This window comes from Tenrec ecaudatus, chromosome 13 (assembly GCF_050624435.1).
Source record: "Tenrec ecaudatus isolate mTenEca1 chromosome 13, mTenEca1.hap1, whole genome shotgun sequence".
NCBI classification, from domain to species: Eukaryota; Metazoa; Chordata; class Mammalia; order Afrosoricida; family Tenrecidae; genus Tenrec; species Tenrec ecaudatus.
In genome coordinates, this window is record NC_134542.1 from 19,312,343 (window position 1) to 19,336,093 (window position 23,751).

General features: G+C 57.8%; 4 protein-coding genes across 8 annotated transcripts; 2 read left to right on the plus strand and 2 right to left on the minus strand.

Moving 5' to 3' along the window:
• Window positions 1–1,371: 1,371 nt before the first annotated feature.
• LOC142424269 (tubulin alpha-4A chain) lies at window positions 1,372–5,444 on the plus strand. The gene is made up of 4 exons (XM_075529399.1): window positions 1,372–1,450; window positions 3,129–3,351; window positions 4,047–4,195; window positions 4,405–5,444. Exons 1-4 carry the CDS (start codon window positions 1,448–1,450, stop codon window positions 5,374–5,376), a joined length of 1,347 nt encoding a protein of 448 aa, XP_075385514.1. The 5' UTR covers window positions 1,372–1,447; the 3' UTR covers window positions 5,377–5,444.
• Window positions 5,445–6,807: 1,363 nt separating this feature from the next.
• Window positions 6,808–10,267, minus strand: STK16 (serine/threonine kinase 16). 3 transcript variants are annotated; one of them, XM_075529797.1, is made up of 8 exons: window positions 10,218–10,267; window positions 9,666–9,855; window positions 8,938–9,157; window positions 8,405–8,538; window positions 8,138–8,258; window positions 7,917–8,012; window positions 7,378–7,499; window positions 6,808–7,279 (listed from the first exon to the last, which is right to left on the minus strand). In XM_075529797.1, the coding sequence occupies exons 2-8, from the start codon at window positions 9,749–9,751 to the stop codon at window positions 7,141–7,143; spliced, it is 918 nt and encodes a 305-aa protein (XP_075385912.1). In that variant the 5' UTR covers window positions 9,752–9,855; window positions 10,218–10,267; the 3' UTR covers window positions 6,808–7,140. The 3 variants fall into 3 exon arrangements, with proteins under 3 accessions (XP_075385912.1, XP_075385911.1, XP_075385913.1); XM_075529796.1 differs by lacking the exon at window positions 10,218–10,267 and having other exon boundaries at window positions 9,666–10,211; XM_075529798.1 differs by lacking the exons at window positions 9,666–9,855; window positions 10,218–10,267 and adding an exon at window positions 9,552–9,664.
• A 119-nt stretch (window positions 10,268–10,386) lies between these two features.
• On the plus strand, window positions 10,387–18,477 carry GLB1L (galactosidase beta 1 like). Its single transcript, XM_075529795.1, has 17 exons — window positions 10,387–10,510; window positions 12,445–12,571; window positions 12,716–12,882; window positions 13,076–13,226; window positions 13,360–13,420; window positions 13,865–13,959; window positions 14,055–14,229; window positions 14,322–14,380; window positions 14,482–14,603; window positions 14,705–14,745; window positions 15,073–15,191; window positions 15,491–15,565; window positions 15,683–15,772; window positions 15,903–16,016; window positions 16,246–16,377; window positions 16,600–16,815; window positions 16,990–18,477. Exons 2-17 carry the CDS (start codon window positions 12,503–12,505, stop codon window positions 17,239–17,241), a joined length of 1,938 nt encoding a protein of 645 aa, XP_075385910.1. The 5' UTR covers window positions 10,387–10,510; window positions 12,445–12,502; the 3' UTR covers window positions 17,242–18,477.
• ANKZF1 (ankyrin repeat and zinc finger peptidyl tRNA hydrolase 1) lies at window positions 17,344–23,585 on the minus strand. Of its 3 annotated transcripts, none has more exons than XM_075529792.1 (14): window positions 23,361–23,585; window positions 23,015–23,188; window positions 22,190–22,306; window positions 21,901–22,003; window positions 21,593–21,783; window positions 20,991–21,103; window positions 20,752–20,899; window positions 20,272–20,500; window positions 20,028–20,180; window positions 18,702–19,167; window positions 18,433–18,544; window positions 18,132–18,299; window positions 17,922–18,007; window positions 17,344–17,676 (listed from the first exon to the last, which is right to left on the minus strand). In XM_075529792.1, exons 1-14 carry the CDS (start codon window positions 23,436–23,438, stop codon window positions 17,553–17,555), a joined length of 2,262 nt encoding a protein of 753 aa, XP_075385907.1. In that variant the 5' UTR covers window positions 23,439–23,585; the 3' UTR covers window positions 17,344–17,552. The 3 variants fall into 3 exon arrangements, with proteins under 3 accessions (XP_075385907.1, XP_075385909.1, XP_075385908.1); XM_075529794.1 differs by having other exon boundaries at window positions 23,372–23,584; XM_075529793.1 differs by having other exon boundaries at window positions 23,354–23,584.
• Between the last annotated feature and the right edge of the window lie 166 nt (window positions 23,586–23,751).

Below are 23,751 nucleotides of genomic sequence, written 5' to 3' on the forward strand. Positions count from 1 at the left end.
CACTGTACCTCTTCCCAGCTACTCTGTCGCCATCGTAGGTTATTGTATCTTACTGAGTGGTACTGTCAGAGGGCCCTGGCCCAGGAGACCTTTGATGGTGTGTGGAGGAGAGAGAGGCAGGTGAAAACTGATCCTGGAGGGGAAGTTCTTAAGGAAGTGAGGGAGGGAGGGCAGGCCGCTGCTTAATTTCCTCAGTGGAGTGGGGCAGCCAGAGACTCGTAAAGCAAGGGAGGGAAAGCAGGACTCCTTTATAACAGGCCTTGCCTTCGCAAGAATCCGAAATGGAATGTGGAAAGACCAGCGCCAAGATCATTAAGACCCAGGGCCCAGAACCTGCCCACCACGCTGGGCCCAGACCAAAGCAGGCCAAACCCACTTCCATAGAATTAATTGATTCTCAGAGAGAAGAGGGCGAGAGTCAACGTCAGCCGCGGCAACAGAATCTTTGGGGTTTTTTTTTTCTCTCTTCAGAGCCACCCGTCCAGGCGACCACGCACAACAATGCTGATGCTTCCAGGTGTCTCCTACTTATTGCTGAAGATGCCAAAGACCCGGGAAAGCTTCGCGGGCCCAAGGTCACCACCACACAGGGCAGTCGGGATATGAAGGAAGATCAGGAGGGCGCCCACCAGGGCCACCACGACGGCCGGGAAGTGAGCAGGTAGCCTTGACCCCGGCTCACTAATAGTGACGCGCTGATGACGGACGACCCTTGGCTGGGCGGCCAGCCGGCTGGTCCCTCAGATTCCAGGGGTCAGCCCTCGCAGACAGGCGGCGGCTCGGCTCTACGGGATAGGCTAAGGTCGGCAGCACCATGGGGCTCAGGTTGTGCAGCTCCGGGTCGTTGGTCGCTCACGGCCGCCGGCGAAGGCCAGGTGTCCCGCCTGGGGACCCGCAGGCGGCGTGCCGCTGGAAGAGGGCTCCCAGGACCCAAGGCGAGCTGGGGCCCGGCCTGCCGGAGCCGCTCGGGAGGTGCGCGGGGGAGGGTCCAGGCGACGGCTGGCCGAAGCCACCTCGGCAGGACCGCCTCAATGCCATCCGGCCTAAGTCTGCACACCTGGACGACCGGCGTCCCCATAACGAGGACGCAGGCGAGGGGCGCCCAGGTACGGCGCCCTGCGTGCCTGTGGTGGGACTCCGGAGCCTGGAGCGCCAGCTCCCAGCCGCGGGCAGCGCAGGGTTGAAGCCCCAGTGCCTATTCCCAGGCCAAGTCCGGCAGGTGAGGGGGCTCGGCGTGGCGGGGAGAGGGATCCTGCCGGAGCGCCACCCCTCGTGGCGGCCCACCATCGGTCGGGGCGTGGCTCCGGGCCACCCAGCCCCCCGGTGGGCGGGCCGAGCGCGCGGGCCCCGCCTCCGCGTATAAGAGCGGTGCGGCACTGCAGCTAGCGCAGTTCTCACCGAGACCCGTCACCCCGACTCCACGTGAGAAGCACCGCCCGGACTCACCATGGTGAGTGCGGCCTGGCCCGCAGCGCACCCGGCCCCGACTTTCCCTCTCCTGCTGGGGACCCTTACAGTGGACGTTCCGGGTCCTGAAGAAGTGCGAGGGTTTGGGCCTCTTCTTGCCCCCCACCCCCCACCCCCCGTACTCCCCCTGGTGACTTTGCCCTAACGGTGGGGTCCACTCTCGGAGGCTTGGAGTCGGGGTTCGGGGCGCGGTGGCAGCCTTCCCTAGCAGAGAGGGAGCCTCCTGGCCGTCTGTCCCAGCTCCACCAACCAACCACTGGTGCCCTAATCCTCCGCGGGAGTCACGCGGCCCGCGCGAGCTCTGGGGGAGACCCATTTGGCTACCCAGCTCCCCTCTCCTCCCACCCGGGAACTGAGCACGTGCTTGGCCCGAGGAGGTGGCAGGGGGTCAGGTTACTGGGTCCCGCACCGCTTCTCTGACTGCGCGTGCACCTCTCCTACGCACCTTACCGCCCGCGGCCCCCCCACCCCGCCCAGTGACTCAGCACCCCGCTTCCGAACCTAGAGGGTGGCGGGAATGGGCTTTGGCACCGGGCGGAGAGCCGGCCTCTCCGTCGGGAGCCCGGTGCGCAGACTGGCACAGACAGCTGGCGCGGAGCGCGGGCCGGGGCCCGGTGGGGGAGGGGGCCTTGGGTGGTATTTATAGCCCAGGAGCGGGGGCCGAAATTCAACCCCCGCCTTGGGCTGGGAAGTAACTGCAAAGAATGTAGAGGACGGCAGATGCTGGTCAGGTGAGCAAGGCGGAGCTCACCCATACAGGGCCAGGCGGGTTACCAACGCGGCCCTACCGCAGGTTCCGCTTCCCTTCTGGGCATTTGGTAACCGTCGCCCCGCCATTTCGGGGTTGCGAAAGGAAATTGCGCGGGGCCCCAGCGCCATCCACGTATCACTTTGGCGCTTCAGGGGTTAACCGGATTGGTAGGGACGGAGCCTAAGGCAGCGAGGGTCCCAGTGTCCACAGTCCCTAGTGCCCGACCTGCCCTCGGTGCCCCTTCGATGTGGCTCGAAATTGGTCATTTGCTCCTAGCTACTGAGGTGTCTGCAGGTGGGGTAGACGCCTGTCTTGCGGGGGTGGCAGTGGGGAGAGGAGCCAGATGGATTTAAAGGTGGGGAAAGGGGCTATCCAGTATGGCCAATTGGTGCAAGCCGAGGCACCTGCAGCCCATAGGAAAGAAGAGCGGAGGGGGCCTGTGCGAAGTATTAGTGGTTCGTTCTCAAAGGAAAGACTTGGGCGAGAACCTCCCGCTGTAAACTAAGCCCCTGACAGCCTTCCGCGCTGTGGCAGCGGCAGACTACTGTGAAGCTCGCTTTGTGAGCAGCAGGAGAGGTCAGGCTGAAAATTCTTCTGTCCTGGTGACTGCAATGTATGTCCTCACTGGGTGTCTTGTGGATGTGGCCCGGCCATGGAGAGCCACAGTTCTCTGTAGACAAATTCCCCACTAAGAAGGTTGAGGGATTGGCCTGTCCTGGGTACCTCTGGTGGGGGAGTACTGAGGTACTGCCAGCCCATATGACCACTGCCCAGCCATACACCCCCACTGTTGTTTCTGAGATGAGTCACACTATTAGCTCGTAGGTGATAGAGTAAGAGGTAGGGGCTCATGAGGGGACGACACATGGGTATGGGGTTCATGCTGTGTCCCCTCTCTCTATTCTCTCAGCGTGAATGCATCTCAGTCCACGTGGGGCAGGCAGGTGTCCAGATGGGCAATGCCTGCTGGGAGCTCTACTGCCTGGAACACGGGATTCAGCCTGATGGGCAGATGCCCAGCGACAAGACCATTGGTGGGGGAGACGATTCCTTCACCACCTTCTTCTGTGAAACGGGAGCTGGGAAGCACGTGCCCCGGGCCGTGTTTGTGGACCTGGAGCCTACAGTGATCGGTGAGAAGAGGGGCAGGAGTCTAGGGGACTGGGAGCCTGACTCTGGCCTCTTCCCTGGCAAGAGGGTGCTGGGATCTGATGTCCCTAGCCCTCTTTGAGGCTGACAAAGGCAAACTAGGCCTGGCTGCCATGGCCAACTGCTCTGAGTGAGATCACAGCAGGAGATCCCACAGAGCAGGAGAGAGAGGGCGGTGCTCACGTCAAGCTCTTAAAAAACAAAAACAGACTTCGTAGTCGCCGACTGGCAAAGGGTTTTCAGCCAAACAGTAGACGGAGGAGCAGGGGTGGGCAACAGTTTCACTAGAAAGCTAGTCACCAGCCATTTGATTTGACGGGCGGCATTTAATTTGTACAAGGGCCGAGTTCCGAAGAGCTAGGAAAGGGGGGCTGGAAACAGAAAGCACAAGGAAAGGGACACGTGAGGCGTCACTGGGGGAACTGTCCTCAAAGCTAGAGCTGCTGGCTAAACCTTTGCCCCACTCACAGAAAAAAGTTTAAAAATAAAAGAAGACCAGCCGCTCTCAGGGGCTGGCTTTGGCAGCGGGCTGGGTTCCTCTTCCTCTGTTATCTCACGGCTGGCAGAAGGATGAGCGCTTCCCTGCATTTGACCTCAGCTACCAGGCTGATGGGGGAGGATCTCCGCCGGGCGCTGGCTAGCAGTTTGTGCTCTAACTCAGTGGTTGTTGCCTTTCCAGATGAGATCCGAAATGGCCCATACCGCCAGCTCTTCCATCCAGAGCAGCTCATCACCGGCAAGGAGGATGCTGCTAACAACTATGCCCGAGGTCACTACACCATCGGCAAGGAGATCATCGACCCGGTGCTGGACCGGATCCGCAAGCTGGTGAGGGTCTGGAGGGGAGGGAGAGTCGCAGGCCCTGAAGGGGCTGGACTGTTGTTTTCAGATCCACTTCCGGGCTTAGCTCTTAAATCGTGCCCAGCATGACGCTGCAGCCCTGGAAGGATCGGGCTACAGCTATTATGGAGCGCCGAGAGGGAGAGTGCCCAAGACCCCGTTCCTGTCCCAACGTCACTGTCCCTCATGTCTTTCAGTCTGACCAGTGCACAGGACTCCAGGGCTTCCTAGTCTTCCACAGCTTTGGCGGGGGCACCGGCTCGGGCTTCACCTCCCTGCTGATGGAGCGGCTCTCGGTGGACTACGGCAAGAAGTCCAAGCTGGAGTTCTCCATCTATCCAGCCCCCCAGGTCTCCACGGCCGTGGTCGAGCCCTACAACTCCATCCTGACCACCCACACCACCCTGGAGCACTCCGACTGCGCCTTCATGGTGGACAACGAGGCCATCTATGACATCTGCCGCCGCAACCTGGACATCGAGCGCCCGACCTACACCAACCTCAACCGCCTCATCAGCCAAATCGTGTCCTCCATCACGGCTTCCCTGCGCTTCGATGGCGCCCTCAACGTGGACCTGACCGAGTTCCAGACCAACCTGGTGCCCTACCCTCGCATCCACTTCCCCCTGGCCACCTATGCGCCCGTCATCTCTGCTGAGAAGGCCTACCACGAGCAGCTGTCCGTGGCCGAGATCACCAACGCCTGCTTTGAGCCCGCCAACCAGATGGTGAAGTGCGACCCCCGCCATGGCAAGTACATGGCCTGCTGCCTGCTGTACCGTGGAGACGTGGTGCCCAAGGATGTCAACGCCGCCATCGCCGCCATCAAGACCAAGCGCAGTATCCAATTTGTGGACTGGTGCCCGACGGGCTTCAAGGTTGGCATCAACTACCAGCCACCCACTGTGGTGCCTGGGGGTGACCTGGCGAAGGTGCAGCGTGCCGTGTGCATGCTGAGCAACACGACCGCCATCGCCGAGGCCTGGGCGCGGCTGGACCACAAGTTTGACCTGATGTACGCCAAGCGGGCGTTCGTGCACTGGTATGTGGGCGAGGGCATGGAAGAGGGCGAGTTCTCTGAGGCCCGAGAGGATATGGCTGCCCTGGAGAAAGATTACGAGGAGGTGGGCATCGACTCCTACGAGGACGAGGATGAGGGGGAAGAGTAGAAACCAGCTCCCGGAGCTCATTTCTCTGTTCGTTGCAAAATCCTTTCGAAATAAACAGTCTCCTTGCACGGTTTCTTGTCAGCTCTGTGAGTGCTTACGCTTCTGCTGCCTTCCCTCTGTGCTGCTGCTAACTGCCCACCTCTGCCATCTGCTGCTCGCGAGACTTTCCCTCGGTGGCTGAAGGAGAGACCTGAAGGGGCCCTTGCCAGGCCCAGGAAGCAAGACCCTATGGGACCTTGTGGAAAGGCCTAGGGCCCTTGGGGGGTCGGGAGGAAGTAAGGAGCGAGTCGTGGACCTCTGTCCAGCCACACACGTTTACAGGATGACTCTTCACTTCCCGAGTAGGCATTTAAGGCCGGTGGTTTCCGGATTTGAGAGTTGGGCTGCTATCCTGGTTCCGGCTGCATCTGTAGTCACCGGTGCTACAAGCCAGGCTTGGCCCAGGCTTCCTGGGCATGGAGCCTAGTCACCCGCTTGGGGGAGGGGGAGGCCGATCTCCTGGAGCTGTTTGTGCCACTGCGCTTCCCAATTGCTTTGCATAGCTTGCTGTCTGTCCTGCTGCTGCGCTGGGGCTTGGGCTGTGCCATTAAAGTCGGATCATCCCCACGCCTGTTCCCTGCTTCTTTCTACAGCTGCTGGGATGGGAGCCTCCTGCCAGGACCCTGGGGAAAATGGCAGCTTTGCTAATAGGCACCCCAGGACCCATGATGTCGTCAGCAAGTAGGGGTGACATGGCTGGGGTGGGAGTGTGGAGAGGCCAGCCCTCCCCTGCCTAGTGATTCAGGGACGCAGTGCCCTTCCCTGGAGAACAGGTTTCCAGCTCAGCTCAGGCAAGGGCCCCTGTTTACTCAGCAGAGCAGGCAGGAAGTGGCAGCTGGGTACTGCCCCGCCACCCTGGCCTCATTAATCATTAACCATGTGTGAGCAGAGAGCCACCAGGGAGACTGCCACAAGATGGCTGTCACTTCCACTCCCCTTGCCCCCAGGCTGAGGCTGGGAGACCTGTCCCAAAGCTTCCTCTGGAGTATCCACCCAGAAGCCTTTGCTTAGCAAACCGGCTGGGCTGCTTTGACCAAGTTACCCATCCCCATCCCTGCCTCCCCCCCTTCCCCGCCCCCCCAGAGCAGGAAAGAACTACTTGAGTGCTGTTAGGGGGCACTGGTCCAATTCCTGGCCAGAAAGAAGCCAGCTCAAAAGTGGAAAAGCTTTAGATTTTTCGCTAAGATAAGCTCTGGGGGAGGCCTTGGAGGTGACCCCCCCCACCTCTCTCCAGCTAATTCAAAGGGCAGGCCAGCTGCCTCCTTGCAGAGTGAAGTCTTTCCTGATGACCCGGCGCTTCCAACGCAGTTCCCCTGGGAATGACCACCACCACCACACTTTGGGTTCCTGGCCCCTTTTCTCTCGCTGCAGTGCCAAAGAAATGGAGACCCATGCCAGCCGGCTTTCGCTTTATTCTGTGGACAAATGCACTCTGCTCCCAGGCTGGAGGCCCACCGTGATGTGCACTCAGCAGTCCTGCTCAGAGTCACCTACCATTTTTCATAAGCGTCCCTTCTCCCCACCCGGCCCGGCCCTGTGTCCCGGCCCATCTCAGTCTGGCGCCTTGCCCGGTGGTTTGCCCTCGGAGGCCAGAGTATAGGTGCGGGACGGAGATGACTCCCCCTCCTTCCTGTCCCCAGTTAGAGCAGTCCTGAGCACACTGGATGGAGGTTCTGAAGAGGCGTAGGAGCCTCTGTCCAAGCCACAAGGGTCTCCTTTCTCGCTTCAGATCTGGGTGCTGTGCTGCCCAGGAGGCACGGGCTGCAGTGCCTCCACCTGGCTGAGGAGGGCAGGAACACGAGGACGCTGCTGCGGATCCACAGTCATCATGCAAGCCAGCAGCTGGCGCAGCGCTGCAGAATGCCTGTGGGGGGTTGGGGGGTGAGGATCGAGCTGACTGGAGGACGAGCTGTACCACCACTGGGAGGCACCAAAATGCTCCGAGGCCCCTCTCCTGCTCACCTGGAGCTTGGTGGGATGCTGAGTTGATTCTGCACAGCCAGGGCCACACTGTCCCCTTTCTGGAACACCATGTCATAAGGGCCTTCCCCAAACATCATGGCATACAGCACACAGCCTAGGGACTGACCGCAACTGGGTTACGATAGTCTTCAAATGGGACCCCACCCTCCCCCCCAAAACTGCCTTTACTGCTATGTTGAAAGTGGTTACATAAGCTAAAGTGAGGCCAGTCCCAGGCCAGGGCACCCCAAAGGCCGGGGGAACTGCTGGTGACAGGAGGCCTCTGTTCCCCTGACTTAGCCACTGTCTTCCACCCTAACAGGGAGCCGAGCCCACCCTACTCCAGGGCAGGATTATATTCCACTTCTTGAGCAACCAAGGGCAGTACGAGGAAGGAAACTCAGGCCGATGGGGACATACCATGGTCCGGGGCGGGGTGGGGGTGGAGAGGGGGACATGCAGTAGAAATTCAGGACCCGCCTTCTGCGGGACACTCTGGGCAGAGCAGCAAGGCTCCCTCCTGCCCCTGGGCAACTCACCCAGACGTCAGTCCGCTCATCAATAAGACAGTGGCTCTGCACGGAGAAGAGCTCTGGAGCCCGGTAGGAGATGGTACACCGCTGGGCTGCCCAGTCCTGGAAAAGGGGCCCAGGGACTCAGAAGTGGGCCATGGGCCACAATCATGTGCCCAAACTGGGGCATGCCCCAGAAGTGGGCGATGATGCGGCCCAGGTGGACAAATAAAAACCGGGAGGCTTACCTGCAGGGCTAAGGCCTGGCGGGAGCCCTTCACCTGGATGCTTGCCTGATTCATGGAACCCAAGTCCATTAAAATGGGCTGCCCTTCATCTCCAAGCAGGATATTGGTGGGCTTCAGGTCTCTGGGGGGAGTGGAAGGGAACTATGAACACCCCCTGGCCACCATCCGAGGAAATCCTGGGGGCTGCAGCTTAGAAGGGCAGCAAGTGACCTCCCTCATCGGTGGGCGATGCTCCCCTGTCCAGCAAGTACCAGATCCTTTACTGACCTGTGTGCATAACCCTTGGCATGAATCGCCTCCAGGCCTCTGCAGATGCCCAGCAGCAGCGGCAGGATTTGCTCCTCAGTCAAGTAGCTCCCTTTGTCCTTTAGCCTTTCGATCTCGCTCCACAGCGTCCCTCTCTGCAACACATTGCCCGAGGCGCCTGCTCCCTCCGTCAAAGCCTAGCAGCCTCTCACCCGAGCCACCAAGGCTGGTCACCTTCACAAAAGCAGATGGCCAGAGCTTTCTCCCACATACCAGCTGACTGACGGCTTGCCAATTTCCCTGAGCAGTGGCGCACTTGAAACGCAGTGGCACCAGGGCGGCCTCCAATGCCACCATCCCACTTAGAACCAGAAATAAGCTACCTGCTGCCAAGTCGGCGCTGACTCATGGCGGCCACCCCATGTGGTGTCCCCATTTGGGTTCCTCTAAGGCCCCCAAATCTGGTCCCTGCATCCCAACGTGCCCACCTGCTGACACGGCCCTTAGGATGAGGCTCCCTGGCAACCCCCTCCACACCCGGGCGCCCTTCTGACCTTGAAGAAGGGGAGCAGTAGCCAGGCCTCCTGTTTGGAGCCCCGCTCCCTCATACAGAAAGCCACCAGGCGAAGGACATTGGGGTGGTGGAAGAGGCGATGCATGTCCGCCTCTCGCTGGGCATCCTCGCAGTCCTGCTGCTCGTGACACAGAATCCGCTTCAGGGCGTAGAAGTGTCCATCGTGTAACCCCTCCACTAGGTCCACATAGCTGAACCCACTGCAGGCCAAAGGGGTCAGTAAAGGGCCACGGTCATCTCCTGCCATGCCTGGGTCCAGGCTGCCCTGGGGCTGAAGTCCCCATTTAGTAGAAACCCATCCAAGACATGGCATGATGACTACCCTGCACCCCCCAAATACGGGGCCACAGTCCTGCTGTCACAGCACAGTGCTCTGTGCCTGGCGGATGCTCAACGCCTATCAATAAGAGCTGACATGCATCAGGTGTTTATGGGCCGGGTGCTAGGCGTTTCGTATGCATTATCTCATGTAAATGCCCACAACTCCATCCCGGAGCCATGATCAGTATCCTCACCACGCATTACAATCAAACCGTGGCTTACCAAGGTCACGCAAGACGAATCTCATCTTGGAGGCCTGGCTCCAGAACTTACTTTCTTGACTCAGGCCTTGACTCCATCTCAGGAGGATTGGAGATAAACCTGTCCACCCCTGTCATGTGTCCTTCAATCACCTGGGGTGCGGCTAAGTGATTTCCAAACACTCACCCCTCCCCCAGTTTCTGGATGAAGAGGTAGCGCTTGTTGTCAATGGTGACAGTTCCGCGCGAGCAGACACACAGCGCATGGCCCATAGTGCCTCGGTCATCCTCCTCAAGGATGGTCGGAGGCTCCCGCAGGGTTCGTCCCGGGTGAGGGGGCTCTTCCACGCGACGCGCCCAGGGTCCAACAGAGCATGCTGTAAGGAACGAAAGGTGAGGTCGCAGGTCCCGCACAGTCCAGACGACAGCCCTGAAGTGGCGAGGCCGCGATCACGGGCCCAGATCCGGAGGGCCTATGATGCGCTCTCGAGGAAGCGGGCCCGGGCCGCCCGGCTTCCAGAAGGTTGGGGATCCGGTGCCTTCACGTCTCAAGCCACGCAGCAACTAGCAGGCCGCTTCCGCCAGGCCCAGCCCACCTTGGGGCGGCTCCCGCTCCCACGCCCGTGGGGCCGCCGACGCAGGTAGGAGAGTTCGAGGCGGGGGCTCACCCCGTGCGGGGCCTACCCTCGGCGATCGCGCGCGAAACCCGGGGTCCACCAGCCCCCGAGTCCCCACTGACCTGGCTCGGGCCGCAGGGAAGCGCCGGCGACCGGAAACACGGGCTACGTCATCAGCCCACGCCGGCGTAACGGCCCGCGGTATCCTAGCAACCGCTGGGCACCCGGAGGATGTCAGGGCGCCTGAGCTGCGAAGCCTGGGGCAGGCTATGCCTGCGGAGGACGAGGCCCAGGCCCCAGGCCAGGGGGCCCACCTGGCCTTCAATAGAGGTCAGGACGCAGGCACTCGCGCCCAAGGGGAGCAAAGCTGGGCCCAGCCCCAGGCTCCCAGGACCTCCATCGCCCAGTGCCCGAGGTAGGAGGGCTCCTGCCTCCAGAGCGGCCACCTACTGTTACAGCCCCGAGAGGGATTCCGGGAGGGGCGATGCTCCTGCTCTGTCCCCTAGAATCTTGGGGACTCTGGCTTGCACCCCACCGCCCGAGGTTTAGTGGTAAGGTGCTCAGACTCCTGAAGCAGACTACCAGGATCTGAGTCCAAACTTAACAAACCTATTAGCTGTGTGACTTCAGGCTAGTGACTTGACCTCTCTGAGCCCCACGTTGCCTAGCCTCTATCTTCAGCTTTTCTATTTTATTCCACAGCATACCTCTGGGATTCAGGCCGGAGTCCCAAAGGTGTATGGCACCTATGGTGAAGTACACGAGCCGTGAGGCCAGACTGCTTAGTTTACATCCCAGCACCATTAGTGTGTGGCCACGAACAGGCTACTTCGGATTTCTGTCCCTGTATTTCCACCTCTAGGAGCCCTGGTGTTGCAGTGCTTACGAGGTGGGCTGCTAACCACAAGGTCAGCAGTTTGAAGCCACCAGCGGCACCAAGGGAGAAAGAGGAGGCTTTCTCAGGAACCCAGAGGCAGTTCTATCCTGTCCTATAACATCGTTATCAGTCAGAATTGGCTTGACTGCAGAGTTCATTTCCTCATCTGTAAAATGGGTATACTTATCTACCTCAGAGCTGTTTGAGGTTAAATGGCATGTGAAGTGCTCGGCCCTGTTATCTAACACACGGCCCCCAGGAAGCGTTAACCCTCAGTAATAACAATTAGGATGACCTGTTACCCTGGTCCTCAGATCCCATGTGGAGGTAGGAGGAATGGAGACCCACACAGCCCCAACCCTTGGTACCAAGCTTTGATTCTTAGTATCGTTTGTGTAGGCAGGCAGGGACAGATTATGGAGGAAGATGATGGAATTAATGGTCAGGATGGGCCCTTTTGCTCAAACAAGGCTCTCCAGGAAAAAGATCCCACTGTCACCTGAGTCACGGGACCCCTGGTGGCAAAACAGTGGTTACACAGCAGTCTGCTCATGACAAGGTCAACAATTGGACACCCCCAGCTGCTCCACGGGAAGAGAAAGACGGGGCTTTCTGTTTAAAGAGTTACAGCCTCAGAAACCCCTCCGGGACATCTCAACCCTGTCCTGTGGGGTCGGTCCACTCCATGGCAGTGAGTGAGATAGCTGGTCCTCCCTTCTCAGACTCCTGTGGCGGGGGTGGGGTGGGGTGCTGGGCAAGCATTGGATTACTAACCCCAGGGTGGGTGGTTCAAAGTCACTAATGGATCCTCTGGAGAAAGATGAGGCTGTCAGCTCCCATAAAGATCGACAGCCTCAGAAACCCCCTAAAGCAGCGGTTCTCAACCTGTGGGTTGAGACCCCTTGGGGGGGGGGTTGAATGACCCTTTTACAGGAGTCACCCAACTCATCACAGTAGCAAAGTGACAGTGAAGTAGCAAGGAAAATAATGTTATGGTTGGGGGGGGGTCACCACAACAAGAGGAACTCTATGAAAGGGTCGCAGCCTGGGAACTGGATGGCAGTAGGTATGGTTTACTTTGGGTTTGGGCCATGGGAAATGCTACCCTAGGCTTCCCCTGGTTCTCAACCGGTCTGAACCCCTGGTTTGGACCGTCATTCATATCAGGTGATTAGTGTCAGGCCCTGGGGGAGGGAAGACGGTCCAGGCACTCCTTGCTCCGTTTAAGGTCTTCCAAGACTCTTGTTAAAATACAAGTTCTGGTTCTAGGTCTGAGTTAGAACCAGAGATCTTGAATTCCTAACAAGCTCCCAGGTTTGGCTGCTGGAGCGGTTTCGTGGCTTGCACATTGAGTAGCAAAATGTCGATCGAGGCGTTTACAATCTAGTAGGCTGGCGAGTGGCTGCAGGCAAGAGAGAAACAAACAAGTTGGGGTGGTCACCGCCCCCTTGCTCGCTGAAGTTCCCTCCCAGGAATACGCCACGTGACGGCCTGACCAGAGTCCCAAACTGTCGGAGCTCGGCAAGCGCCATGGCTCCCAAGAGGCGGCCCTGCCTGTCCTGTCTGCGGCTGACGCTGCTGACGCTCCTGCTGCCCCAGGTGAGAGCAGAGGGGTGGGGCCGGCCGGGCTCCCAAGGAACTGATGCAGATCCAGAGGAAGTAGGGAAGGTCCAAGGAACCCCAGCGTGCAGACCCTGCCCCACTGCGGAGCTCGGCCAGCAGCGCCTGGTTTTCCCTTTGCAGGCAGGCACTCGGTCTTTCGTCGTGGATCGGGATCATGACAGGTTCCTCCTGGACGGCGCTCCCTTCCGCTATATATCTGGCAGCATACACTACTTCCGGGTCCCGCGCGTCCTTTGGGCCGACCGACTTTACAAGATGCGGATGAGCGGCCTTAACGCCATACAGTTGTAAGAAGTGCCCCAAGAGCGAGCCTGGAGAGGGCAGACTTTCCCCGTCATCCCACCTCCTTAGGTCGGAGTCCAGAAGATGGGCCAAGGGGGAGAAAGGGGGCGTCAGGACCGGCCTCCCACCAGGCCTTGAGCCCTGAGGCTTCCCTGGCACCGCCCCACCACCGGCCCTGTTAACCCCTTCCTTCCTCAGTTATGTGCCCTGGAACTACCACGAGCCAGAGCGCGGGCTCTATAACTTTAATGGCAGCCGGGATCTCATTGCTTTTCTGAGTGAGGCAAATAAGACGAACCTGTTGGTCATACTGAGGCCAGGACCTTACATCTGTGCCGAGTGGGAGATGGTGAGTTAGAGACGGAGCTGGGGCCCAAGAACCAAAGCCATCTGCCTGTACCCCAGCGCCACTTCGGTTCAGCTCCCCCTCTCCACCCCGGAACAACCGGACCGACACCCATCCTTTATTTTGTCTGTCTCAGGGGGGTCTCCCATCCTGGTTGCTTCAAACGCGGACTATCCATCTGAGAACCTCAGACCCAGGTGAGTTGAGACGGACCTCACAGAAAGAGGCGAACAAGGACCATGCCACTTCACAGCAGCCTCGGGTGTAAGCGGCTGAAGGAAGGGCAGATTTGCAGCAATGGGGTCACGAGGCTGCTGCGGGGCCAGGCAGGGTTTTTCTGTTGCACGTAGGGTCACTGCGAGTCTGCACTTGGCGACAATAACAAGATGATACAGCCCCGAAGCACATGTAGAGGAAAGAAACACTGCTTTAAGGTCTCTTCTATGTTCATGTTCCTGTGACATGCAAACACACAAGTACGCAGTAGGCCTGAGTCCCTCCTGACAAGTTGGTCGGTTGTGCTCAGACCCCACTGCGGGTGGGGCAGTGGTGGGAAGCAGTCAAGGTGCTAGGCCCGGTGCTGGGGTGTGCGCAGAGGGGCGGGGGAGCCTGTGGGTGCAGAGCTCCACTTCTTCCTTTAGACTTCCTTGCTGCGGTGGACTCCTGGTTCCAGGTCTTGCTGCCCAAGATCTACCCGTGGCTGTACCACAATGGGGGCAACATCATTAGCGTTCAGGTACAAATGCAGCCTCACCTGGGCCAGGAGAGAGGGAGGCAATATGAGAGATCCTTAACCTCAGACCCAAACGCCTCCTTCCCTCCTGCTGGCAGGTGGAGAATGAATACGGCAGCTATAAGGCCTGCGACATCAACTACATGAGACACCTGGCTGGACTCTTCCGCTCACTCCTAGGAGACAAGATCTTGCTCTTCACCACAGATGGGCCCGAAGGCCTCAGATGTGGCACCCTCCAGGGCCTCTATACCACTATCGATTTTGGCCCAGGTGTCCAGAGCAATGGGCAAGACCATGTTCAGAGGGCGGGGCACCTCTCCTATGAACAGTGCTGACGGATCACCTTTGCCTCCTTTCTGCAGCCGACAATATAACCAAGATCTTTTCCCTGCTTCGGGAGTATGAACCCCGTGGGCCACTGGTGAGGGGCCAGCAGGAGGAGGGGGTCAGAGGCAGGGATGGGTACAGGCCCACCTCGCATTCCGTCTCGCTCACCCCGGCTCCTTTCACGTCACACGCCAGGTGAACTCTGAGTACTACACAGGCTGGCTGGATTACTGGGGCCAGAAACACTCCACTCGGTCTGTGGCAGCTGTGACCAAGGGACTGGAGGACATGCTGAACTTGGGAGCCAGCGTGAACATGTAACCAGAGGGCACTGGAGTAGAACCTGTGATTGGGGCTGGGGGTGCCAGTGAAGATTAATGAGTTTGCTTTTACACCCCCCTCCCAACCCCCACTTCAGGTACATGTTTCACGGAGGCACCAACTTTGGATACTGGAATGGTGAGTCCAGATGGCCCCTTGGGCAGAAGAGCAGGGAGGTAACAAGGAAGTGGACCATGTGGGCTGAGTGTAGCTTCCATGGGTGCCTCAATCCATCCTCCTGGGTCACACACTCTGCACTAGTCTGATGCCATCAAGCCCTTTCTTTGCTTCATGCCCACCACGTTAACACCCAAGCCAAAATCACTGCCACTCCTAGAAACCCTATAGGACATGAGAGCTGGCTCTGTGGGTGGCAGAGACTGTAACTGTACATGAGTGGAAGGCCTCCTCTCTCTCTCTCACCTATTGCTCATAGGCAAGCTAAGTTCATTATTTCAACCCCAGGTGCTGATGAAAAGGGGCATTTCCTTCCAATTACTACCAGCTATGACTACGACGCACCCATCTCTGAAGCAGGAGACCCCACACCGAAGCTTTTTGCTATTCGGAACGTCATCAGCAAGGTGCCACATCAGCTCAGCAAACTCCACAGGCTCTTTGGTTCGGTGGGGAAAGGGAATGGTCTAGTTGCTCAGACAGGGATCTTAGAAAGCAGTGGCTTCTTGCCCGAGTGTCCCGGGGAAGCACCTGCCACCCCCCCCCCCCGCCCCAGACTACTTGTGGAGACACAGTGGTGGGTAGGTACAAAATCACTGGGTCTTTACGGCCCCTGCACTCCTGCCCTAGAGCCTACTTCCATGAGACTCCTTGCTCCAGGGCTTTGGAATGTTTTCCCATGGCTCCTGAGAGAATGTGGGTTCAGTTCCAGGAAGTCCCCTTGGGACCATTACCTACCCCCAGCACCAAGATGGCCCTTGGACCTTTGACTCTGTACCTGGTAAGCTCCTCTTTTCTGGTTCTGCCCCTTTATTCTCAGAATATTCCATGCTGTCCTGCCCCTCTATTCTGACACTTCTCTCCTATTCTGGTACCCTCTACCCCTTTATCCTCATAGGATGGGAGTTTGCTGGATTTTCTAAGTTTTCTGTGCCCCCAAGGACCCATCCGTTCAATCTTGCCAGTGACCTTCGAGGCTGTCAAGCAGGTAAGGCAAGTTCACACCTGTGGGTATGGAAACTTTCTCAGCAGCTGGAGCCCCCAGTTCCCGCCAGTGCCTAGCAATGTCCTTTGTTATTTCTCAGTTCGTCCTAAACACTCGATTCTTCCATCCCCAGGGCCACGGCTTCCTGCTGTACCGGACCCACCTGGTCAACACTTACACAGAGCCAGCATCCCTGTGGATGCCCAAAAACGGGCTTCACGACCGTGCCTATGTGATGGTGAATGGGGTGAGGACCCAATCCACGCTAACACCCGAGCCTCCGCTCCCCTACCACTCTTCAGCTTTAAGTTCGCCTTACCTCCCCTTTTCTACCTGCTCATGTTTGCGGGGTGGGGGTGGGGGTTCGTGAGAAAGCCAGCCCAAGGGAAGAGTTCCGGAGCAGATGGGTAACTGAAAGACAGGCTTCCTGTGCAGCAGCCAGGCATCGTCGTCCTCACACAGCCCCTTATCCACAGGTGTTTCAGGGTGTTTTGGAACGCAACATTAAAAGCAGACTTTTTCTGGTGGGGAGAATGGGGGACAAACTGGACATCTTGGTGGAAAACATGGGGAGGCTCAGTTTTGGATCTAACACCAGTGACTTCAAGGTGAGCTAGACCTGCCCACCCTTTCCCCAACACCCTAATTGACCATCCTTCTTGGAAGGATGGGGCCGAGCGGGTGGATGACCAGAGCCACGCCCTGCGGGGTCCGGCCAACAGTTCCTTGCAGGGATCTGGTCGTGGCCACCCCTGGTGGGCTTGGCTTAGGGACCTGGTATGGGCCCCAAGGTTAGTGGCTGTTGACTGTCCATTTACCTTCCCCCACAGGGCCTGTTAGAGCCACCACTGCTGGGGCACACTGTCCTTACCCAGTGGCTCATATTCCCCCTGAAAATTGATAACCTTGTCAAGTGGTGGTTTCCTATCCAGTCGCCGAAAAAGACACAACTTCCAACGTCCTCTGGCCCCGCCTTCTACTCTGCATCGTTTCAAATTTTAGGCACAACTGGGGACACATTTCTATATATGCCAGGATGGTCCAAGGTACCATGCTGTGGGTGACGGGGTGGTGGTGGGGCGGTGGTGGGGTGGTGGCAAAAGAGGAAAGGGGAAAGGCCCGACTGGATGGAGGGGCAGACATGCCCTCTGATGGAAACCCCAAAGGGGTCGGGTTTACTCCCTGAGGGCGGATTCTTTCTTTTCCCTCCCTCTCCCTAGGGCCAAGTCTGGATCAATGGGTTTAACTTGGGCCGGTACTGGACAAAGCGAGGGCCACAACAGACCCTCTACGTGCCCAAACCCCTGCTGTTTCCCAAGGAAACCAACAAAATCACGGTGCTGGAGCTAGAAAACGGGCCCCCCAAGCCCCAAGTCCAGTTCCTGGACAGCCCCATCCTCAACAGCACCTTGTACAGGACATTCTTCAATTATTTCTTAGGTAATGGGGAGATGGAGTTAAGTGGGCACTGAAAGAAAGGCCACCCGTGGGCCTGGATTGTGGCGTGGTCAGGATCCCTTGGTGCTGGCCCTGGTGACAAGGAACCGCAGGCCGGTCTGCAAGTACCAGTGCAGTTTCCTTGCCAAACTTTATTGTGATTAAAGTTCCCGAGACAGTACCAGATCCACACACCTCTGTGGCCCCGTCTTTGCCCTGGTTCCCGAGTCTCCCTCCCCCTACACTTCCCAGACCTCTCTGGCCTTGTGGGGAAGAAGAAACCTAGAGCGGTGTGAAAGCAGCCTGGCCGGGGCCTAGAGGAGGGCCCAGGAGGCGCTGTGAGAGATCAGGAAGCATGTTTCCCGGCCCGCAAGCGATGCTCCTGGAGGCAGCGTGTGGAGCAGAAAGAGAAGTCAAGGTAGTGAAAGGGAATCACGCCTTGGAGGGACACCCCACAACTCCAGCAGCGTCTGAAAAAGAGGAAGAAGGCTGGACAGGAACCCCAGATGTATGCACTCCAAGCCCTACTCGCCCTTCCCCCAGCCATTCCTGTCTGCACACCAGAGGTTCCCAGGAGGCCTCAAATTCCCTCAAAGATTCTTCTGATACCGCATAGGGACTCCTTCCACTTGCCCCAAATGGTCGCTACAACCTTATATTGCCCGCCCCCCCACACACACACACACCTACCAGCCCCACCCACCCTGACACATACCGGGCATCGATGACCACAGAGCCAGGGGGCTGAGAGCTAGGGCCTCCCAACTGGGCAGCTAGTCGGCGCTCTGCAGCAAGGGCTCTCTGAGCAGAAGAGAAGGTGGGTTAAGGACAAGACCCCAGACGTGGATAAAGGCACCCGGGATGTGACAGCTGCCCAGGAGACTCGGGAGAGGTCTTGCTGTGGAAGAGGGGACTTGGGCCTCACCTTCTCTCGGTCACTGAGAGCAGCAAACCTCTGCTGTTCTTCCTGCTCCCGTTTCTCCTGCTCCTGCTGCTTCCGCTGCTGTTGGTCCCGGAGCCGCCGTGCTGCCTGCTGGGCCCTTTTCCGCGTGGCCTGCCGTGCCTCCATCTCGGATGTCAGTGGCCCCGGCACCTAGAGGGTTCCAGGGAGGCATTAAGGAAGAGCCACACGAGCCGGCCTTGGTGATGCTGCAAGAAGGGAGGGAGGGTCTGGCTGCCTGCTCTGCAGCCTTCCCAGCCTGTTGCTCCGTCCTCTGCCAGCTGACCTGAGCCTTGTAGTAATCATGGGCATCAGGATTCTTCTCCATGAACCTTCGGAACTCGTTGCGTGTTGATCTGTCAGCTGAAACTGTATATGGTGGCCGAGTCCGGAAGTCCCTAAGTGTGACATGTGCCCCCAAGTAGGTTCAACTTGCCTCCCGTCTTTCCCAACAACACCCAAGCAGACCAACGAGATATCACCAAGTAGCCAATGCCAACTTCAGCCTCCAGACCATCTGCTAGAACCCAAATGGCTCCAGAGGGGCTCACTTACTGCACAGTGGGGTCAGCACCTGCCTCCAGCAGCAGGCGAACCACTGGACCTCTTCCGGCAGCGGCAGCTGCATGCAGGAGTGTAAAGCCATCAGCGCCCAAGGGGGCACTGAGCAGAGCCAGGACTCCAGGGTCTTGGGGGCTGGCAGCTAGGTGGAGCTCAAGTTGCCCAACATCTCCGGCCCGGCAGGCGGCGAACAGCACACCCCAGAGCTCAGGCTGACCAGGGGCCGTGGCCTCCGCCAGCAAAGGCCCTTCAGAGGCTGCATCTGCTGTGGCTTCTTGAGGTTGCCCGGGGAGAGTCTGAGGAGCGGCAGCCTCCAGGTCCCGGCTTCTCTCCTTTTTCTTCTTTTTCTTCCGGTTCCGCTTGGGTAACACTTCAAACTCACGAAGATCTAGAGTCCCCAGCGTCACCTCCACTAGTTCCAGCTCCACCTGCAAGCTGTCCTCTTCCTCGGCCCCTGACCCTAGGGAAAACATAGCATGTGAGTCCCATGTGAAGGGTAAGCAGAGGGCTGAAGGATGTGGGCAAGCACAGATGCTCTAGGACTCTATCTATACACACATAGGTGTTTCTGTCATATATATTCTATAATACATACACACACACACACACACACACACACATATATATATATATATGAAGAGATCATTAAGACCATCATGAAGTGAAGTTCAGTGTGTTTTGGGCCCCCCAAGGTAAAGGAGCACTAATGACGTAGTGGTTATGCATTGGGCTGGTAACCATAAGGTCAGCAGTTCAAAACTATCGGCTTTCCCAAGGGAGAGAGAAGGGGCTTTCTACTGTAAAGAGTTCCAGTCTCGGAAACTCACAGGGGCAGTTCTACCCTGTCCTATAGGGTGGGCTATCAGTCGTCGGCATCGACTCGATGGCGGTGAGAGAGGGAGAAGGTAAAGGAGTACACCAGGAGCTGTGTCCGTCGATACCAAATGCGGAAATGGGGTGTCCAGCCTAGAGGGCAGGCCACGGAGATGGACAGGCCCAGCACTGCAGGCCTCAGGGTCTGCAGCCAGGGCAGCAGCTCTTAGCCCACCAGCACCACAGCAGGCCGGCCAGCCAAACACAAGTCATGAGGTCCCTGCCTCCACTCGCTGTCAAGGTCACTCTAAAGACTGGGGCCACATCAGTATACCAAAGAGGCAATAGGTTTGTTAAGACACTCACTGGATACCACGCAGTGAAGGCGACGTTCCTCCCCATTTTAAGCAGACAAACAATGGGGCAGGCTTATTCATGTGGGCAGGGGTGGAGGGGATGGGGAGTGAACTTGCCACCCATACAGGAATTTGACAGTGGTACCCAAACCTTGTTCGGGGGAGTCTGTTCTGTGTCCCTGTGCGTTTTCCTGCCGGTGGACCTTTCTTCTTTCCTCCTCAAGAACCTTCTTCTGCTCCCCTTTCGTGGGCTTCCGTTGCGCTTGAGGTGAATCCCATTGGGCCGCTTCCCGGGGGTCCTCCCCTGCCATAAAAGATCGTTCGTAAGGGGAGCCGCTGAGAGGCCAGCCAGGTGGAACTGGCTCACACACTGGAGTCCTGGCTCGGAGGCTCACCATGGACACGCAGAGTGGTCAGCGTATGCAGCACACGCTGCAGTTCTTGGAAAGTGGGTCTGCGGGTAGCCAGGGGGATATCCCAAAGTCGGGGATCCCCCCGTTGCAGGGGTGGCCCACGGCCACCGAAGAACAAGGATCGGCCAGAGCGGGGTGCCCGCAGCAGAATTGTCCCAGCCGTCGCCAGTGCCTCTGCCCAGCCCGGCCCTGTCAGCAGCTCACGCACCTCCTAGGGGAGAGAATAACTCAGTCCTGCACGTGTCTAAAATTTGCAACCAAGAGAAACCACCAGAGGTTGTGGAGGTGGGGGACAGTGAAGTGGAGGAGAGAGTACTGAGGCCTCTGAGGCTCCCTTTCTACCCTTGTTCACCCAGAAGTGGCAGAGGCTGGAAGGGAAAAACCGCTACCATCACATTGGCTGAGTTGACTAGCAAGTGGGAAAGGGAGTGTGCCTCAAGGGACCAGGGAGGTTCCACTCACCTTGTACAGTGTGGCTTCATTGTAGTGCCTCAGGCTGGCTCCGGCAGAGCGAGAAGCCCCACCCCGGGCATCCCGAACCCCCTGGGCTGTGCCCTGCTTGGCCCGCACCGTGTAGCGGTGGAAGGTTTTGTGTGCCACCACTTCGCTTCTGTGGACAGCACAGATTCAGTACCAGAGACCACGGGCACGCCCCAACTAGCAAGGATCCGCTCCATCCTCCCCAGGCAGCAGCCTCTCACCCTTGGAAAATGGCACCAGCAAAGTGCCCTGCTGCTGCCATGAGCACCACACAGGATCTGGGACCTCCGCTGAGCAGGTTCTGGAGCAACAGTTCTGTGTCTGCTGGGGGCACCTGAGGACAGAGGAGAGGCACCAACATCCTACCTGTGTCATCCACTGGAAGCTGGGCTTTGGACAGCTGCTTCTCAGTTCAGTCCTAACTGGACCGACGACAAAGCAAAATCGAGATCAATCTGAATGTGTACTGTGAATCAGGACCACCACAGAACCTTAGAAATCAAGTCGCCTATTGCATAGCAACCAAATCTCTTGACTGGCCCAGATGGAAACAGTGTTGCCTCACTCAGCGATAGCTGCTGTCTGCCCCAGCCCTGGCAACAACCTAGTCCCCGCATATTTGGCTCCAGAAAGGCTAGGCCTCTTCCAAGTCTCCTAAACATCCCTCATAGATTCAGGTCAGTTGAACCCAAGACCGTGCTGTCAAGGGTGCTACCTACTCCCAGACAGGAAAACAGAAGTGAGAAACAGAAGGGTAAGAGGGCAATCCTGGCAGGTCACAGAAAACACCGGGGTTGGCCACACAGCCACTGCTGTCACTTGCCTGGCGGGGGCCTAGGACACAGCGGTAGGCAGAGAGGAACTGGCCCTGGGCATTTTGAAAAAAAACTCGGTGCGGGTGGAAGCCCCGTGGTCGGTTGGGCTTCTCAAATTCGGCCTTCTCATCCAGTATCTGTATGTCCTCCTCACTGTCTGAGTCCGAGTCTTCTGATCCCGAGATGCTGGAAAGATCCCCTGTGGGCGACACAATACACTGCTTGAAACCCCCACCCCAGACTTCCCCTGAGCCCTTACACTAGCTTTCCTCTGTCCCGAGTCCTGCTCCCATTCAGGTTTCCCACCAGGCATCACCTGCAGAGCTCTGCTTTTCAAAGTCCTGGGCAGACACCGTAGGCTGGTCCTTAAGACGTTGCTTTAAGTTAAACCGATGCCAGTCAAGCTTATAATGTTCTCTCTGGTAGGAGGCAGAAGGGGAAAATGTGGCAGCCAACACTAGGCCTGGAGCTCCAGGATGTAACGGAAATAACCTCGGATTCCTTAGTCAAAGCATAGACCTTCGTTAACTTAAGACAAGGACCTACTTCTCACCCACCACTACACCTATACTTTCAGGTTCTAGCCCAGCACTCTAGCCTTATACCTGCTCCTGGTGATTCGGGAAGGTCTGGTTACAGGTGGAACAATATAACTTCTCTGAGCTTTCTGGAGGGTCCTGGTATGAGTCGTTTTCTTTCAGGACTTGGCCTCTCCCTGCAACCTGAGAATGGGGAGGGTAGTTAGAGGTAGAATCCATAGTACGAAAGAGAGGAGAATGCAAAAGGAAGCATGGCCTAAAGTTTTCACTCTTAGTAGTCATGAGAAACATGGAGAAGCAACCACCTATTAAAAGATGCTTCTGAAAAAGATATACACGAGCTGAACCAAACATTAACTTTAAATGAACCAAAGGGATTATTAAGTAGGGGAACTCTGCAGAAAATAGCTTTGGATACAGTTAAAATCCTTTCCAAATATCAGGTTTTTAACTTCTATTTCCAATCACAGCATGGAGCTTAAAGTACAAGAAATAAAAACTGTATAAACCAAGTGCGTACATATTTTTGAAAGTGTTGCTTTTACTGAAGGGAAATAAAAAGCAAGAGCTTTGTTTGGAGAAGATTCAGTCAAACTCCCTGAGATTGGCTGAAATCAAAAAGCAAACTCACTGCCCGAGGTCGATTGTGACTCTTAGCCACCTTATGGAGCAGAAATGCCCCCATAGGTTTCCGTGGGAAGTAGGAAGCCTGTTTTCTTCCGCGGGAGTGGCTAGTAGCTTCAAACTACTAACCCTGCGGTGAGGAGTCCAATGTGTAATCAATCCACTAGGCCACCACGGGCTCTGGAGAGAGGCTCCTGGGGAAGTAGCATCACGCCCCGTATAGTCCTGTCTTGCTCCTGGTGGGTCTGGCCCACACCTGCAAGTTACCTGGACATTCGTATGCTGACGCTGGGCCAGCGCATCCCCGGGCGCGTGGCTCATCAGGCTCAGGCCCTGAAGGATCCGAGCCTCGGCGTTGAGGTCAAACATGGAGACTGAGGCAGGAGCCGCGGTGGCAGCTGGAGCGGGCGACATGTCCAGCCAGAAATTACACAGAAGCAGCTAGAGGAAAAGGAACCAGCGAGAACCACCAGTCACATCTCTCATCTGCCAGGCTGCGCAGTACTCAGCAGTTAAGACCCCGGGTCACAAACAGTAACATCCCGTTTCCCAACCTCCAGCCTCGCACCACACACACGAAGGCGAAAAGAGGGACCACCCAGATACCAAATACCGAAGTCCCACAGAATTCAAATCCCCGACGTGTCCTAGCCGCGGACGCGCTCGCTTCCGGAGCGACGAGCTCTGGCATCTAGTGAACGGCCCAGACTCGTCGCCCCGCGGGGGAGCGGCAGCTGATATCCCGGGGAGCCGAGCGGCAGCGCCACCGACCCGCGGCTCGCAGGCTGGATTGCTGGAACCCAACAGTCCCGGCGCTACGGAGCGGCGACGGGGACAAACCACGCCGCCCGCACGGCGCCCAGCCCCGCGCGGAGCCCAGCATTGGTTCTTCCACCGCGTAAGACCCGCCTCCAGCCTGGAGTCCCGCCCCCCCGAGCCGAGAGTGGGCCGTCACCTCTCCACCTCCTCGGCTTATTGGCCAGCCTAGCCGCGGGTGACAGTGA

Excerpts from the sequence above, each read along its gene's own strand:
- GLB1L (XM_075529795.1), top strand. The coding sequence starts at position 12,503 with ATGGCTCCCAAGAGGCGGCCCTGCCTGTCCTGTCTGCGGCTGACGCTG. Across the intron at positions 14,381-14,481 it reads ATGAACCCCGTGGGCCACTG|GTGAACTCTGAGTACTACAC; the intron begins GTGAGGGGCCAG and ends GTCACACGCCAG. Across the intron at positions 14,604-14,704 it reads TTGGGAGCCAGCGTGAACAT|GTACATGTTTCACGGAGGCA; the intron begins GTAACCAGAGGG and ends CCCCCACTTCAG.
- ANKZF1 (XM_075529792.1), bottom strand. The coding sequence starts at position 23,438 with ATGCCAGAGCTCGTCGCTCCGGAAGCGAGCGCGTCCGCGGCTAGGACA. Across the intron at positions 21,104-21,592 it reads GTGTCCTAGGCCCCCGCCAG|GTGCCCCCAGCAGACACAGA; the intron begins GCAAGTGACAGC and ends CTCTGTCCTCAG. Across the intron at positions 19,168-20,027 it reads AACAGACTCCCCCGAACAAG|GGTCAGGGGCCGAGGAAGAG; the intron begins GTTTGGGTACCA and ends TGTTTTCCCTAG.
- STK16 (XM_075529797.1), bottom strand. The coding sequence starts at position 9,751 with ATGGGCCATGCGCTGTGTGTCTGCTCGCGCGGAACTGTCACCATTGAC. Across the intron at positions 7,500-7,916 it reads ATGAGCGGACTGACGTCTGG|TCCCTAGGCTGTGTGCTGTA; the intron begins GTGAGTTGCCCA and ends AGTTGCGGTCAG. Across the intron at positions 7,280-7,377 it reads AGCATCCCACCAAGCTCCAG|GCATTCTGCAGCGCTGCGCC; the intron begins GTGAGCAGGAGA and ends AACCCCCCACAG.
- LOC142424269 (XM_075529399.1), top strand. Across the intron at positions 3,352-4,046 it reads CCTGGAGCCTACAGTGATCG|ATGAGATCCGAAATGGCCCA; the intron begins GTGAGAAGAGGG and ends TTGCCTTTCCAG. Across the intron at positions 4,196-4,404 it reads TGGACCGGATCCGCAAGCTG|TCTGACCAGTGCACAGGACT; the intron begins GTGAGGGTCTGG and ends CATGTCTTTCAG.